At 39.3% G+C, this 18,152-nt stretch overlaps 1 protein-coding gene across 1 annotated transcript in view; it reads right to left on the bottom strand.

Moving 5' to 3' along the window:
• SLC30A5 (solute carrier family 30 member 5) overlaps positions 1-14,071 on the bottom strand; it is a 35,969-nt gene extending 21,898 nt beyond the window's left edge. Inside the window, 4 exon segments of the mRNA XM_030322305.1 lie at positions 1,000-1,085; positions 2,977-3,043; positions 4,215-4,337; positions 13,761-14,071. Coding sequence (XP_030178165.1) covers positions 1,000-1,085; positions 2,977-3,043; positions 4,215-4,337; positions 13,761-13,843 — 359 coding nt within the window. The 5' untranslated portion in view covers positions 13,844-14,071.
• Positions 14,072-18,152: the final 4,081 nt, after the last annotated feature.

Below are 18,152 nucleotides of genomic sequence, written 5' to 3'. Positions count from 1 at the left end.
TACCCCATTATTCTGAGTGAGATTCTTTAAAATATCCTTAATTTTATTCCTTTCCTCTCATCATCATACCCCCCTCCTCCCAACAATGGCCAGGTACTTTTTCTTATACTTTCAATCAATGAGTAAAACCCTTTAGCTACAGAGAAGCATTAAAAATGTTTATGCAAAGTTGTACATGTTACAATTCCTATTAAGTGGCCCTTAAACACCACCCCCCACCCCTGGGAATTGGTCCATTACACAAAAAGATTGCTCTATATAGATCTAGGGGAATATGAGAGTTAACTCATCTTTAATCTGATGACTGACACACTGTTGTCAAGACATTTGTTTACGACCATATTTTTTAAGAATTTTCTGTTGGTAAGAGTATTTCAGAGTAGTGAAGAAAAAAGTGTTTAAATAAAGAGTTTGCTCTTCTACTGGTTGATTTTATTTACCACTTCAGACCTTTTAGTTTCTAAAATCAGTTGCTAAAAGGGATCACCAAGGGATGATAAAAAGCCACCTATGCTAAAACTTTTCTGAAACTGGATTAAAAAAAAATTTTAATGTTTATTTATTTCTGAGAGACAGAGTGCAAGCAGGGGAGGGACAGAGAGAGAGAGACACAGAATCTGAAGCAGGCTCCTCTGAGCTGTCAGCACAGAGCCTGACAAAGAGCTCAAACTGACAAGCCGTGAGAGCATGAACTGAGCCAGTCAGACGCCTAACTAAGACACCCAGGCGCCCCTGAAACTAGATTCTTAACTATTAAAATATCATGACAGATCATGAACAATACATTAATGGTGTTCACCAAAAGCTAGACCACAAATTCAACAGGTTCTCTCCTTCCCTCCCTCTCTCCCCCACTCTATATGTTGAATTGTATCCAATGCTATACAAGTGATAGAAGCATTTGCACATAACATAAGCATTTGATATTATATATAATGGAAGAAAACTAATATTCAAAATTAAGAAACACAAACAAACATTCAAAATATGCACTTTTACCTTAGTGGTCCACAAAGAGTGAGGCCAAAAAACCACAAGAGTGAAATGATACACCCAGCAACTGCATGCTTAAATATTTTGATCCACTATAAATGGAAACAAAAAGTTAAAAATTTTACTCATGTATGTTTTGCTATTATCTCAAAGTCTTAAACAAAACACATAGGGAAAGAAAATAATGGTAGCACTTAAATATTTTAAAGGCTAAATAATTACGTATCTTGAAATTAAATAGAAAATGTTAAGATCCTTTGACTAAATCTAGATTTGTAAGACAGTAGTCTGTTTTCCATTTTCTATATTCTCATCTGTTGTTAGATTTTGAGATCTTTTTCTATAGAGTATAATTTTTTTTTTCCATTAGTTTCTCACTACTTTGCTAGGAACATGTATTGTTTTAGTCTTTAAATTCTTTTCTAGAGATATTCAGAGCTTTAATTACTTCAAAAGAGAAAAAAAGTTATGATGGGGTTTAAAATATTAATCCCATTTTTAAAACACGCATGGTCTCTAAAAGAGAGGTACCTACATTTGTCATTTTAATAAAAAATTGCAGTACAAGTTTCTAAGTTGTGGCATACAGCAAACACGTAGTAGGATATACCTCTACTGTCCAAAGAGGTGATAATATGAGGTGACTATGCAAAATGCAGGACATTTCTGCTATGTATCCTGAACTTCAGGGGTCTATAGAAAATAATAATGAAGATGAGAGTAACAGCTAATACTTACTGCATAGTCACTATATCCCAGGCACTACTTCAAGAACTTTATATGTATTAATTCATTTATTCCTCACAGCTTCATTACAATGGTATTATTAACTCCATTTCATAGGTGAAAATATTAAGGGAGAAATTAATTAACTTGTTCAAAGTAAAAGTTTGTAAGGACAGACAGAATATGCATCTGTCTGCCTCCAGAAGCCTCATTCTTAACCCCTATGCTTTATCTGCCTCCTCATGACACTTGTACTAGGCTCTTGGGTATGTCTCCATGTCTCACTCATAAATATTTCAGAATAAGGATACTGCATTACAAAAAAAGTACTGTATACCTTAATGTTTTTCTACTTTCTTCTTCGTATTTTTTTTTACCCTATGACCCAGCAATAGCACTGCTAGGAATTTACCCAAGGGATACAGGAGTACTGATGCATAGGGGCACTTGTACCCCAATGTTTATAGCAGCACTCTCAACAATAGCCAAATTGTGGAAAGAGCCTAACTGTCCATCAACTGATGAATGGATAAAGAAATTGTGGTTCATATACACGATGGAGTACTACATGGCAATGAGAAAGAACGAAATATGGCCCTTTGTAGCAACGTGGATGGAACTGGAGAGTGTGATGCTAAGTGAAATAAGTCACACAGAGAAAGACAGATACCATATGTTTTCACTCTCATGTGGATCCTGAGAAACTTAACAGAAACCCATGGGGGAGGGGAAGCAAAAAAAAAAAAAGAGGTTAGAGTGGGAGAGAGCCAAAGCATAAGAGACTCTTAAAAAATGAGAACAAACTGAGGGTTGATGGGGGTGGGAGGGAGGCGGGGGGGGTGATGGGTATTGAGGAGGGCACCTTTTGGGATGAGCACTGGGTGTTGTATGGAAACCAATTTGACAATAAATTTCATATATTGAAAAAAAAAAAAAAAAGATTTTATTTTTAAGTAATCTCTACACCTAGCATGGGGCTCGAACCCAGAACCCGGAAATCAAGAGTCACACATTCTACGGACTGAGCCAGCCAGGTACTACCCTCTTCTGCATGTTTAAACATTCTGTAATCTTAACACTTTAGTTTACTCTTAAAGCCTCAATACTGAAAGACAAATCAAGACCAAGTTAACTCTGGAAATAATCTGCTGTGTACTTAAGTCATTTTTTAAGTAACCATGCTCAAAGAAAGGGCACTGTCTCTTGGCCCACTAACTACGAAGCTGCTAGGAAAAAAGAATTGTGCAAAAAACTCACCTGGTGTTTGGTAATACTTTTCCCAGAAGAAAATGGCTTTTGAAACAAAACCATAAAAAATGCAGTTCTGTGGATATTGAAACATTAATATATTAATATTTGTCTTATATACAAGGTGTAATCTTAAGATATTTATCTTAAACAAATACACTAGAACTTGAAAGGTATGTTACCCTCTAAAAAATTATACTGGAGAACAATATTTATTCAAATAAAGCTTCCACTGCAACATTTTGGGGAATGCTTATTTTGTAATTATCTTCAGAACCAATTCACAAGCCACAAAAGGAGTCTCAATGTTTTTTCATACTGGGAAATACCAAAAAAAAAAAAAAAAAAAAATCTATCTTCTCCAAAATTTAATAACAAATCTTGAAATAAAAGAAATGAAGAAAGTACTTATTGTATGTCTTTAGGTTTCACATTCCCAAAATGATTATATAAAAATGCATACAACTGCTTAAAATTTCCTAGTAAAGAATCACTTTCCATAATTACTAAAATTAACTCCCAGGAGTCTTTAATAATAGACTGTTATTAACAGAAAGTGGTCACTATCAATCTCAAGATCTAGAGAAACTTTATTTACAGAGAATTTCTTGCAATATGCAGAATAATGTAAATTTATATTATATGAGGACCCTGTAGTGTGAAGGGAACATATAATGAACAAAACCCAGCACAGATTAACTTAGAAAATAAGGAACATCTGTGCCAAGACAAGTCTCAGGTAACATTCTACCTGCTGGAAGGCTGAACTACACCAGTGGTATGGTCTGGAGACTCTTTTAGGGAAACTGTAGCATCAAAACTATTTTTACAAAAATTCTAATAAATTATCTGCTCTTTTCACTTTTATGCTCTCAGGGGTATACAGTGGAGCTCTTCAGAGGTTAACTGATAAAAGAGATCCTGCAACAGACTGAACGCTGAAATAGATATGAGAACTTAGCAATCTTCTATTAAGGTGGACATTAAAAAAAATCTACAAAAACTTCATTAATGCAAAGTACAGTATAAGTCTAGTTTTGGCAAGCTAATACAGTACAATAATCATTTAAAAAATTCTCTTTGTACCTCTAACCTTAGGTATTCTATTTTTTTATTAAATTATCATACATTAGTGAGGAGGGATAAATAGCACAATATATTCTATCTAAAATTTCTTAAAGATACTCAGTTAAAACAGGAGTTTCAAATAAATAAAACATAAGGAAAACGGAATCACACACACTCACCCAAGTTTTAATATAAAAATGAACTGAACAATGTGAACTGCTTTTAGGAGATCGTATGATTCAAAAAGTCCCACAGCCTTCAAAAATTTAGTCAAACATAGTAACACAATATATTTTGTTAATCTGAAAAATAAAAGCAGAAACAAGTTTCAGTATCATTAAAATCACAAGGAACTCTGTCATCTGTTCTTTTCTTATTATACAAGTATTGGGATCATTATAAAAACCTCAGATATTCATTAAAAACATCAAACAAAAGCCGAAACAACTCACCATCTACATAACTACTATTAATATTTTGGTATATATACTTGCAGATTATGTTCTTTTTAATGTTTATTTATTTATTTTGATAGAGGGTGGAGGGAGGGGCAGAGAAAGAGGGAGAGAATTCCAAGTGGGCTCTGTGCTCTCAGTGTGGAGCCTGACTCAGGGCTTGACCCCATGAACCGTGAGATCCTGACCTGTGCAGAAATCAAGAGATGGCTCTTAACGAACTGAGCTGCTCAGGTGCCCCCAGATTCTTTTCAATGTATAGACCATGTGTCTATGTATATGTGTGTATGTGTGTGGATAGTCTGTTGAAAAACAGACACCAAACTCTACCTGCAATGAAACTAGAAGAGCACACTGTAGGAAGAAACAGAGGAATGGTAAATGCCTTAGATTTACCCCTCCTCTGCTTTGCTATGTGGCTGCAGTGAAAGTCATGGTTGAAAAGTCAAACAACCTGCCCTACAGAGTCTTGTAAAGGCTCAGGAATCTGAAGCACCTGAGAAAGGCCTGGGGAGTTAAAAAGAGAAGCATCAAGAAGTCTTCCAAGTAGTTAGATCCCCACATTCTCACCCAGCAGAGCCAGGCAACTACCTCTCCTCAATCATGACAGGACAGATGAGGCTTAGCTTCTGGAGACGTCTAGACAAAAGGCAAAGAGAGGAGGCATGAAGTGCTAGAATAAAACCATGGAAATTAAAGGAAGTTTCTTAACACCACCCCACCTCCCTTTCCTCTTCTACCTCCAATATCCTAACGGCTGGGCTGCAATCTCCCAGCAGAACCCTTCTAGGGATCCACTAGGGTTATGCCTCACACAGGTATTCATTCTAATTAGCTTTTTAGCCCTCACTCAAATATGAATAGCAAACATGGATAATCAATCCTTTAAGATAAGCTTATGAAAGGCCAAACAAACAGAAACAACAAATTTAACAGATAAAGATATTACAGGTAATAGCAGAAAACAACAAAGAATAATAAATAATATTCTCCGAGATATAAGAAAGAATATTGCACGCATGAAAAAATTAGCTGCCATAAAAAAAAGAAAAAAGGAGCTCTTGAAAAAGAAACTAAAATTAGGGAAGAAATTACTTCAGTTTTCTAGCCTAGTAGTTTTCTTAGAACAAAACCATTATTCTTTGAATGAAACCCATTACCTGTGTGTACATTGTAACCGTGTAATATTGAACCATGAATACTGTAATAATGAACATTATAAAACATACACAAATTAGAAATAAAAAAGAAATAAAAAGTTGAGAAATTTAATATTTTTTCCTTCACCCTAAGAAGAGATCTTGTGTAAGTAATACTCAGGAGACCATTTTTTAAGTTTACATCAAACAGGTGTTAGTACATTAAAAAGTAGGTGTAAGGGATGTCCAAGGCCAGCACACTGGCAGAGATGAGAAGTCTCTACCAATGGGAGAAAAAATTCAAAAAGCAAACAGAATTTTAAAAGAAACCTAAGTCACTCAGAGTTAAAATAATCTGACATCAATGGGGATATCAATGTATATAGGACAGTATAAAACTTGATGAATGTGAATAATCAAGTGCCATGGCAGTGAATTAACATGAAAGAGCTAAACTACACTAAACAAACAGTAATCTGATTAAGAAGACATGAAAATATAGATTTTAGGAAGATTTTGATGCAATTATTAAAATAAATTTTAGTCTTTGAAAGAATGAATCTCAGCATCTTCACCAGCCAAGATGGCTCATTTTCTGTTTTAGTCCAGATAGTATCATACTAAATTTAAAAAAAGAAAAAAAGATTTGAAGCAAAGTGGTTTTTCTTATCATGAACATAATCTGGGGGGCCTTTTTTTTTTTTTTTTAAATTTTTTTTTTTCAACGTTTATTTATTTTTGGGACAGAGAGAGACAGAGCATGAACGGGGGAGGGGCAGAGAGAGAGGGAGACACAGAATCAGAAACAGGCTCCAGGCTCTGAGCCATCAGCCCAGAGCCCGACGCGGGGCTCGAACTCACGGACCGCGAGATCGTGACCTGGCTGAAGTCGGACGCTTAACCGACTGCGCCACCCAGGCGCCCCTGGGGGGCCTTTTATAAGTGCAAACTGGGGATTTTAACTATGTGAAAATTAATCTCCCAAAAGCTAATAAAAACGTTATTGTCGAATCATGTAAGTCACATCCTAAAGCATTCTAAAGAAGTTCCCATTTAACCCATTTGTTGATCAGTATAAACTTTCTTAAAATTTCTGTTTAAAAGATCAATCAGGGGGCGATGGGTAGCTTAGTTGGTTCAGCGTGTGACTTCTGCTCAGGTCACAATGTCACAGTTTGTGAGTTTGAGCCCCACATAAGACTGTGCTGACAGCTCACAGCCTGGAGCCTGCTTCAGATTCTGTGTCCCCTCTCTCTGATCCGCCCCCACTCATGCTGTGTTTCTGTCTCTCTCAAAAATAAACATTAAAAAAAAAAGATAAATCAGATTTTCTGGGATAATAAAAAATGTCCTATAACTTGATTATGATGGAAGTTACATAAGTTTACACATTTGTGAAAAATGCAAACTTACACCTTTAAAATAAAGTGATTTATCTATTTATTTATTTATTTATGAGAGAGAGAGAGAGAGAGAGAGAGAGAGAGAGAGAGAAAGAGCAAGAGCATGAGAGAGCACATGCACACAAGCAGGGGAGAGGGACAGGAGAAAGAAGGAGAAAGAGAGAAAGAGAAAGACAGAGAGAGAGAGAGAGAGGCAGGAAGGGAGGGAAAATCTTACTCAGGCTCCACTCAGAGTGTGGAGCCCCAGGTGGGGCTCGACCCCACGACCTTGGGATCATGACCTGAGCTGAAATTAAGAGTCGGAAGCTCAACTGACTGAGACACCCAGGCACCCCAAGTGTGTTTTGTTTTTGTACTGTCTGTAGACTGGCTAAAAACACACAGTACAACAAAAGAAATCTACCAAATGTCTAGCAATTGTACAAGTATGAAAGTAAATGTACATTGTGCTAGAAAAAACTGAACACTAACACCTTAGAAATTCTCTAGTTCAATTCCTCTCCTGTCACAGATTGGGGAATTAAAGCCCACAAAGTTAGCTAGGGTCAAGCCCCTGTCCCTTAAGTATGCTCGCTTTATTTATTTATTTATTTATTTATTTATTTATTTATTTAATTTTTTAAAAATTTATTTTGAATGAGAGAGCGCACAAGTGAGGGAGGGGCAGAGAGAGAGGGAGAAAGAGAATTCCAAGCAGGCTTCATGATATCAGCTGAGAGACTGACAGGGGGCTCAATCCCATGAACCATGAGATCATGACCTGAGCCGAAATCAACAGTCTGTTATTTAACTGACTGAGCCACCCAGGTACCCCTTTATTTTTTAAGTAGGCTCCATGCCCAACGTGAGGCTTGAACTCACGATCCGGAGATCAACAGTCACATGCTCTACTGACTGAGCTGGCCAGGTGCCCAAGTATGCTCTTTTTAATAAGTCACACACAAAATCAAAGTTCATCCAAAGGCTTTGAGGGTTCCCATCTCAATTACACATTACACATTCATAATAATTTATTACACATTGTAATTATTACACATTTATAGTGGCTCACACAAACAGTAAAATCATCTTTAAATTATACATTTGTAGTGGCCTACATGAATAGTAAAGTCACCTTTATTAAAACATTTTTTTTAAATTATTTTTTAGAGACAGAAAGACAGAGTGTGAGTGGGGGAGGGGCAGAGAGAGAGGGAGACAGAATCCAAGCAGGCTCCAGGCTCTGAGCTGTCAGCATAGAGCCCTACACAAGGCTAGAACCCATGGACTGCAAGATCATGACCTGAGTCCAAGTCAGACGCTTAACCAACTGAGCCACCCAGGAGCCCCAAAATCATCTTTAAATATGAAAGACAAAATGCACATTAAAACCTAGAATTGATTTATATTTTGGCCCATTTAAGCTGGAGAAAAAAAGTCATATAGACTTTAGTACAGTGAACATATTAACTATATGAATGCTAAGTAAATATTCTGGTCAGGGTAGCAATTCAAAATTAACCAATGAAAATGAAAGTTGGGCTAGAAATCCACTATTAGTTCAAAACCCAGGGACCGTCATTATATGTGGTCAGCAAATGTTCGCCAAATGAAAGAAGGCGAACTCTACAACTACACTTATGCGTTACAGTACCATCTCATACAGTAACATATAGAGTGCAAAAACAGAGTACCTTAAGTGGTAGTCCAAGCTTGTGGCAATCTGAACTATCAGCAACCCAGGCATGGACTCAGAATGAAAGAAAAGAATGAAATCAAGTAGAGAGGGACACTAGAAACCTCAAGGGCTTTACTCCTTAAGCTCTTAATTAGGTGTAATAATAAGGCAGTAGGATAGAAGCAAGGACACAAAGAACAACAATGTCAAGATAGGGAGAGGAAAAACAAAGACCGGGAAAACCAGACAGACATACATTAAAAATCACCAGTGTGGGAATTCTCAATGTCAGCAAAGAGCCTTGTACATTCTCCATGGGGCTAGTTAGCCATTCTTCAAATTTCGTTTGCACACGTACTATATGCCAGATGCCATATATGGCCAATGAGATCTAAGGGAAGACTGACAGGGTGGCTTCAAGTATAGCCTTCCCTCTTCCTGATAAAAGGGAAAGATCCAGCTGGAAATGCTTCTGTCTTCTTTCTGCCTTCAAGGGAGGAGCTTTATCTAAAAAATGTTGTCAGAATGTTAACATTATCTAAAAAGTGTTATCCATCTTCTAACAAGCCTGAATATGAAAGCTGATACACTTAGGATGGCAGAAAGCAGAGGCAAAGAATCTGGGTCCTAGATGGTATCACTGAGGTTCTGAACAAATACCTGCAATCGCTGGTTTCTTTTATGTGAGAAGAATATATCCCTATTTGTTTAAAGCTCTTAGTTTGGTTAGTTACAACTAAATATATTTCTAGGTGCTACCTGTGACTCTTAATAGAGACAATGCTCTCAAGGAGTCTGAGGCCTAAGAAAGTGAGGCAAGCAAACAAGTATTTATGCGACCCAAATAAGTAATGGGACTTTTAAAATAGATGTAGAAGCAACTAACTCTAACTTTGGAAGCAAAGGTCTGTCTTCAGAGTTTGAGATGTGTAACTGTGTATTAAAGACTATGTAGGAATTACAATGGAAGAAAAGGGAAAGGGTATTTCAAAGCAGACAGCAGCATTTGGAAAATACTAATACTAGGATTAAGCCTTCGAATAAATGTATTTAAGCTCAATTAACCAGATCATAATGACCAGAAGTTATTAAGGAAAAGGTAAGTTATCTTTAATAAAATTGTTCTGCCAAGATGGGGCAATAGGAGAAATTATTTCTAAGTTATTTTTATTATTTTTCTAAATGTTTTTATTTTTTAGAGAGAGAGAGCGAGAGCAAGAGAGAGAGAGAGAGAAAGTGTGAGTGGGGGAAGGGCAGAGACAGAGGAGGAAAGAGGACCTTAATGCAGGAATTACTTTTATAATCTCTGTAGTTTAAAAACTAAAAAAGGAATAAAGAAAATTAGTGTCATCATAATAGAGGGGCACCTGGGTATGTTCAAACTCATAAACTCATAAACCGCGAGATCATGACGTGAGCCAAAGCTCAACCGACTGAGCCACCCAGAAGCCTCTAAGTTACTTTTGTTTAAAGTATTAATAAAACTTTAAAATAAATGTTTGGTACTTCAAACACAAGATTTAGTCAGAAGGAACATTAATTTAAGTAAAATAGTTCTTGATAACTTACTACTATTATGATTTTTTATTTTTTTATCTTATATTTTTTAATGTTTATGTATTTTTGAGAGAGAGAGAGTGCAAGCAGGAGAGGGGCAGAACTCACAGACTGCTAGATCATGACCTGAGCCTAAGTTGTACTCGTAACCGACTGAGTCACCCAGGTGCCCCATATTATAATCTTTTTTAAAAAAATTAATTTTGGGGCGCCTGGGTGGCGCAGTCGGTTGAGCGTCCGACTTCAGCCAGGTCACGATCTCGCGGTCCGTGAGTTCAAGCCCCGCGTCGGGCTCTGGGCTGATGGCTCAGAGCCTGGAGCCTGTTTCCGATTCTGTGTCTCCCTCTCTCTCTGCCCCTCCCCCGTTCATGCTCTGTCTCTCTCTGTCCCACAAATAAATAAACGTTGAAAAAAAAATTTTTTTTAAATAAAAAAATTAATTTTTTTGAGGGGGGAGAGGCAGAAGGTGGGGGGGTGGGAAGGAGAGAACCTTAAGCAGGTTCAAGCACAGGGCTTGATCTCACAACAGAGAGATAATGACCTGAGACAAAATCAAGAGTCAGATGCTTAACCAACTGAGCTACCCAGGTGCCCCTCTATTATGATGACACTAATTTTCTTTATTCCCTTTTTAATTTTTAAACTACAGAGACTATAAAGTAATTCCTGAGAAGCTGCTTGTTATTAAAATTTTAGGTAAAATGGTTCCTAACTTCCTCCTCATAGGTGACCAACTGGTCATCCTTCCAAGCCTTTTCCTTTGCACTTCCACATAGACACATGCATATATTATATATTGACATATTTACAATTGTACACATATTTTGATATTGCTATGTGACTTTCTGTGTAACATGTTGAAGATTTTTGCTACTATTATTAAACTAGGAAAATTATTTTAACATTTAGTTAAAAGTTGGACTCTCTGATTTTATTTTGAAAGAGAGCATTTCTTTGAGATAGAGAGAGAAAGAGAGAACACATGTGCAAGCACGGGGGAGGAGCAGAGAGAGGAGAGAGAGCAGGCTCTGCACTGTCAGCACAGAGTGCGATGTGGGGCTCGAACCCATGAACCGTAAGATCGTGACCTGAACAGAAATCAAGACTTGGATGCTCAACTGACTAAGCCACCCAGCTGCCCTGGAGTCTGATTTTTAAAGTCTGAACGAAGTTTTCCTGCTGGCCTACAGATGAAACACCAGCTAAGGCGAAATAACCTTATACTAATAAGTAGGTATCTGTAGTTCATATTGTGCAGGGAAACACTGAAAAGCTTTATTTACTAAGGAAAGATGTGGGGGTGAGGAGAGGGAGGCTCTTCAACAGGGGCAGTGGTCTTTGAGCTACTTTCTGGGCAACTCTGGGAGACATACTTGACCTACTCAAGTTATAAATCATGATTTGCCATTAACTAGTTCCATCAAACATATCACTGGTCTTTTATATATAGGATTACAAAAATCTCTGGTTCTCTAAACCTGGAATTACTGAAATTTGGGTTTGGGTCTAAATGTGTTTCTTGGGCTTTGCCCAGCGCAGCAGCTCATGGTTCTCCAGTAAACAAAAAACAAAATCAGTGCATGTAAGGCATGGGGTTTAGGATAACTGATTCCTAGTTCAGTTATTCTTTGTTAACTTCCGACAATAAACTTTTTTCTATATATCAGTTTCTTGATCTGTGAAACAAGGATACTATTATGTAGTCTGTAGCACTGTATTAAGGATTAAATTAGATGCTATATTCAAAGCACATCGGACACAGGTGTCCAACAACGTTGACCGTCACCCTGTTTCCTGCAAAGAGTACTTACAGAAGCCGAAAAGAAGGATTTTAAACAATTGTTTTAAATTGTGAATTTGGGCATAAAAATACCCACAAGTAAAGGATTTGTGAACTAGTTTCTGCTGCAGATTATAACTAGTATTGGATTATTAGTCTAGACAAAGGAAAATGCTTGCAACTGGGTATCTATTAAAAATGCAATCACTCCTGAGTTGAATTTTTCTAATGAACTACAAGAGCAGTTCTGCTAAGCAAAACACTGTTTACTACATCTACTTAACATAGTAATATCCTGAATAAATAATAGCTTGAAACTATTTAATAAAAATAATTTCTAGTTTACAGAAAAGTGACAAGAATCATATACCCTTTACCTGGATTCCCTCATTGTTTATTGTCCCATTCGCATTATCTCTCTCTCTCTCTTTAAATACATGCGTTTTTTTCCTCAACCACTTAAGAATAAGTTACGTACAACACATTTTTTACCCCTAAATTTGGATTTCCTAAGAACATGGACATTTTCTTATAAAATCAGGAAAAGTTTTCAACTTCAGAAAATTTAACATTTTTATGCTAGATCACCCGTGGTCTAATTTTGTCAACAGACCTATTACTGTTCTTTACAGCAATTTTTTCCCTCTACTACGAAAATCCAGACCAGAATCGCCTATTGCATTTCCCTGTCATGGTTCGGTCAATAATATGTGATGCTGTTATTTACAAGAGATTAGAAAATTAAACTTATACTACAAAAATGCAATTGATTAAAGTTCTGTTCCAGCATTTTATGTGTTCTTTCCTTTTCAGTAAAAAAAAGTGTGTTAGCAACGCTATTTCTACAGTTTCAAAGGATTTATCAAAACAATCTTTAAATCTCAAAAGGAGTAAGGAAAAAACAGAACCTCATTAAAAATGAAGACACTAAATACCAATTCCAACAAAACCGTTGGGCTGAATTCTATGCATCTTTGACACTACTTCAGAACTTAAGACAAATCAAGAAGGAGACACTCGCAAGTGGTCACTGTACTTACCCCTGCAGGTTAGTGGGAACATGGTGGGGGGGGGGGCTGGTAAAGTGGTATTTCCGCTTTTCATTCTAGAAATTTTTGTAGTGTTTGAGGTGGGTTATTTTTTTTTTTTTGTATTTACCATGAGCACACATTTCTCATTTAATAATAAGAAAATAAAATCAGAAAGATAAAGAAAACTAGATGCCGGGCTGCATTTTTGATGTACGGGGTTAACCTGAATATCGAAGTTCATCCGTTTGTACTTTGGTTTCTTCGCCTGAAGATGGTGACACCTTCTCCTAACTTACGCAGGGAGACGCCAGAAAGGTTAAGTAGTCACTAAACTACTGTTGCAGGGAGAAAGAGCCAACAGAAATGTTTGTCACAGACCAGAGAAACGTCTCCCGTGGGCCGGCTGGCAGAGCGAAGGTTAACGGTCTGCCTTGAACAGACCAGAAACTCCAGCAGAACGGCCCTGGGTTTTAGAGCGTTCATTCTGCAGCGGGCAACAGGGGAGCCAATGAAAGTCACAGGCACCCGAGGCAAAGGGAGAGGACGGACGGCTCCCGGCGCGCGCGAGCTGAGCTGAGGGCGCACCGGGCTGTCAATGGGACAGGAGGGACGCCGGTGCCCGCGCGCCCGGGGGGCAGCTGCCGTCCGGGTCCGCGAGTGGGAGAGCCGCTCCGGAGGCGCGAGCCGGGTGGGTCACACCTACCGAGCGCTGGGCACGTCCACCGGCCCGAGGCCACCGCCGCCGCTGGGGCTGGCTAGCACGTCCCCGCCGTATTTCTCCTCCATCCCGGGGCTCAGGAGCCGCCGCCGCTGCCCCCGCCGCGGGGTTTCCTCATGTCTCGCCGCTGCCGCGGAACAGCGGGCGCAGGCGCGTCACTCCCCCATGATAGCGGCCCCCTCGGGTCCCCACAGGCCAGGCCGCCGCCGCCGCCGCCGTCCCCGGCTCCTGCTCACTAGCACACGCGCGTCGGGACTAGGCCGCGGGCAGTTCCGGCGGCGCCGGGCTCCCCCGAGGCGCACCGGAGCGGACGTTGCCAGGCCACGTCATCGGGCCCAGCAGCCCTCACTCCCGGGGGAGTGCCCAGCCCTGCGCCTGCGCATAACAGAACACTCGCTTTCTCTTGCCCTTCCTTAGGCACCGCCTACACGGGTGACGGGATCGGATCGTTTCTCGGGATCAGCTCCTCGTATCGACGCTGCCATCGCGCTTACCTGTCCCTGCAGCGCCACCTCTGTGTCGTCAGGAATACAGCCGATTCTTGTAGCACCGCGGAAGAAGGCATAGAAAATGGACAATGTGTGATCAAATACAATACAGTATCTTTTAAAATTTGGCTGCTAGACTATGCTACTTAATCCTGGTACATCAGTAAATCTTGGGTAGGGAGGACCAGGCCGTATTAGGGTTTGTTTTTTTTTTTTTCTGTTGCTAAAAATTTAGGAACGTGAGCTCTTGTGTCTGTCAGTTTCAATTGTAACTCTGCCACTTAATAATTGGTCACTTGGCCTTTCTGTACCTCAATTTTCTTATTTGTAAAATAGGGATAGAAATATGTATGTCATAGGGTTGTTGGGAAGATTATATGTTATGTGAAAATGTCTAGAACATTTTGAAAGGTACACAGTAATCAGTGAATGTTAACTGTTATTATTACTCATAGGGGAATTTGTGGACTGGGTTGGGAGATGGAATGGAGTTTGGAGCGGTTTACAATACTGTACTTAATTTGAATATACATAAAGAGTCTTAATAACCTATAAAAGATTGAGAAATCACTGTCTGTGCCTGCTCTGGCTTCATAATCTATTGTGGAAATATTTAGCAGTTTGCGAGCAAGGCCTGGTTCACCACAGTAAAGGTTAAAGGCACAAATGCTAAGGTTTCCCAAATAAGGTGTGATATGATTATACCTAGAAAAGACTCACTGATAGACAGAACTTGACCTGAAACTTGGATAAGATTTTAGATATGGGAGGAAAGCACTGTGGGATGACACATCCCATGTATAGAACACACAAGAATGCATGACTTAAAAAAATTTTTTTTCAATGTTTATTTTTGAGAGAGATTGCACACACAGTGCCAGCGGGAGAGGGACAGAGAGAGGGAGATATAGAATCTGAAGCAGGCTCCAGGATCAGAGCGTTAGCACAGAGCCCCATGCGGGCCTTGAACTCAAGAACCGCAAGATCATCACCTGAGCTGAGGTTGGACAGTTAACCTACTGAACCACCTCACCGCCTCGTGGAATGCATGCCCTTAAAAGCTAAAGTGACTTCAGGGGTGCCTGGGTGGTCCAGTTGGTTAAGCATCTGACTTTGGTTTAGGTCATGATCTCATGGTTCTTGAGTTGAGCCCTGCATTGGGCTTCTGCTGTCAGCATAGAGCCCAAATCAGATCCTTTGTCTCCCTCTTTCTCTGCCCCTCCTGCAGATACGTGCGCTCTCTCTCTCTCTCTCTCTCTCTCTCTTTCAAAAATTACTAATAAACACTAAAAAAAAAAAAAAAAGAAATTCATTAAAAAAAAAGCTAAAGTGACTCCAAGTGACTTTTCTGTAGCAATTTTTGTAGAATTTTTATTTTCCAATTAGAGTGGTAGTGTTAACAAGTAACTATTGTTTTTCTAGAGCAAGTTCCATTCTTTTGGAGCCCAGAAAACGAGGTAACATGACACGTGTGAGCTTGAATTCACTTGATATTTCTGATTTGGTTAGAATTATGGCACTTTTCTTTTAGGCCGATATAAGGACATTTCCTACAACTGTGGAAGTTGTAGTGGAAGGACAAGTGCCTCTATGCTATTTCCCTTTGGTCACTTCTCAATCCATTTCAACCTGGCTTCTCCATCCATCAGTACCCTGAAACAGCTCTCTCATGGATATTTTTGAGCCATATATTACCTCACCCCTCTAAAGCTGTCAACATAGATGATCTCTTTTCTTGAAACATTCCTTTTTGTCGATTTTGTGAACTCCACAATAGTTGTCTCAAAGGAAGCTCAAGTTCTTTATGTTTCAAAGTCAGTGCGTGATCTTTCCCATAAACCTGATTCTCTTCTAATGTTTTCTACCTCATGGAATGGCATCATTTATTTAGCTTAGCAAACCAACAACTTAGCTATCATCTTGAACACCTCCCCTTCCTTGTGATCTATATTGAATACATCACCAATTCATGTCATTTTTTACCTTCTCAATATTTCTTGAATCAATCTAAATTTTTCCATTTCTATTACCACCATCAAGTCAAGGCTACCATTAACTTTTGTTTCAGCCACATTAATAACCCATTCCAATTTTTTTTAAGTAAAAAAAAATATTTATTTTTGAGAGACAGAGCGAGCAAGAGAGGGGCAGAGAGAGAGGGAGACACAGAAATCCGAATCCAAGGCAGGCTCCAGGCTCTGAACTGTCAGTGCAGAGCCTGACGACGTGGGACTCAAGCTCACCTGAGCTGAAGGCCAAAGCTTAACCAACTGAGCCACCCAGACGCCACAGTAACCCCTTACTCATTTTGCAAGTTCAGTCTTTTACGTTATCCAATCTGTTTTCCACATTTTGTCATAGTATGGTAATATTTTCCTAATGCAAATCTTATAATGAATTGCCTACCCCACTGCATTTCACCCTGCAGTCTTTCAGTGGCTTTCTGTTACTCTTAAAAAAATTTTTTTTAATGTTTATTTTTGAGAGAGGAGAGAGAGAGAGCACAGGAGGGGCAGAGAGAGAGAGGGGATAGAGGTTCCAAAGCAGGCTATGTGCAGACAGCAGAGAGCCTGATGCAGGGCTTGAATTCATGAACTGTGAGATGATGATCTGAGCTGCGGTCAGACGCTTAACCAACTGAGCCACCCAGGCGCTCTTTCCATTACTCTTAAGGGCCTCCATTACAAACTTGAATCAATCAGGAATTCACACTGATACCTCCAATTACAATCCAACTGTAGATGTTTCATTCTAGACTTTCCCCTTGTATTTCTACCTCTCTTCCCTGAGAATGAGAAACATGGCTCCCATTATCCTCAATATACTGCCTTATTTTCTCAGTCTTCTTGTGTGTAACCAATCTCATGATCATGTAGGTCATCTCCTCTTTGGCACAGCCAACCCATGCTAGCCTGGGAGGGCTGAGACTTCTCCCTCCCAGCTTTTATTTTTTAATCTACATTTGACTCATTTGCACACAGGGACAAATATGGAGCTGAAACATTTTCTTTCACTTTCACTGTCCATCATCTGGAAGGAGCAAGAAAGGGAACTAAATTTTTGGAGTGGCTCTTCTAAGAACCAGGTAATCTCTTATTTAATTTTTCTTTATTAATATTTTTAAAGTTTATTTATTTATTTATTTTTGAGAGAGGGAGAGAGAGAGAGAGAGAGAGAGCGAGCCAGCATGGGCAGGGGAGGAGCAGAGAGAGAGAGAGAGAGAGAGAGAGAGAATCCCAAGCAGGCTCTACACTGTCAGTGCAGACCCCAATGTGGGGCTCAAACTCACAAACTATGAGATCATGACCTGAGCAGAAAACAAGAATCAGAGGCTTAACCGACTGAGCTGCCCAGATGCCCCTCATTTAATTTTGAGATCCTTTCAAGGTTGGCATTATTTTATGCTGCAGAGTTAAACCCAAAAAGGGTTAAGTAAATTGTCAGTTATTATATAACTAGTAAGGCAAGACTACCCCCTAGAATGGCAAAGTGCCCTTCAGTGTCAGCTGTTTTACTCCTTTCTTCCTGATCGCATGAATGACAACTGACTCCAATGTAGTAAGAGAACCAGATGGGGAGCGCCTGTTTCATAAACCGCTTGTGGGAATCTTGATTAAAGAATATGGTGGACGTTGTCATAAGGGGCAACTTAGCACCAGCTTCCTTCCTTCCAATGAATTTTGTTGAGTGCTTACCATATTCTAGGTCCACTTTCAGGTACTTGTTGCATTTCCCAGAAGCAAACTCTGAGGTAAGAATTTGAATAAAAGTGACTTACTGGTAAATATTCCCAGGAAAAGCAGGAGAGTGGGAAGGAGAACAGGAAAGAAAGACAAGTAAAGATGTGATATCAGGAAAAGTCCCACTGGGGAGCTTGGATACCGTGAAG

This window comes from Lynx canadensis, chromosome A1 (assembly GCF_007474595.2).
Source record: "Lynx canadensis isolate LIC74 chromosome A1, mLynCan4.pri.v2, whole genome shotgun sequence".
NCBI lineage: Eukaryota > Metazoa > Chordata > Mammalia > Carnivora > Felidae > Lynx > Lynx canadensis.
This window is presented reverse-complemented; position numbering and strand designations above follow the sequence as displayed.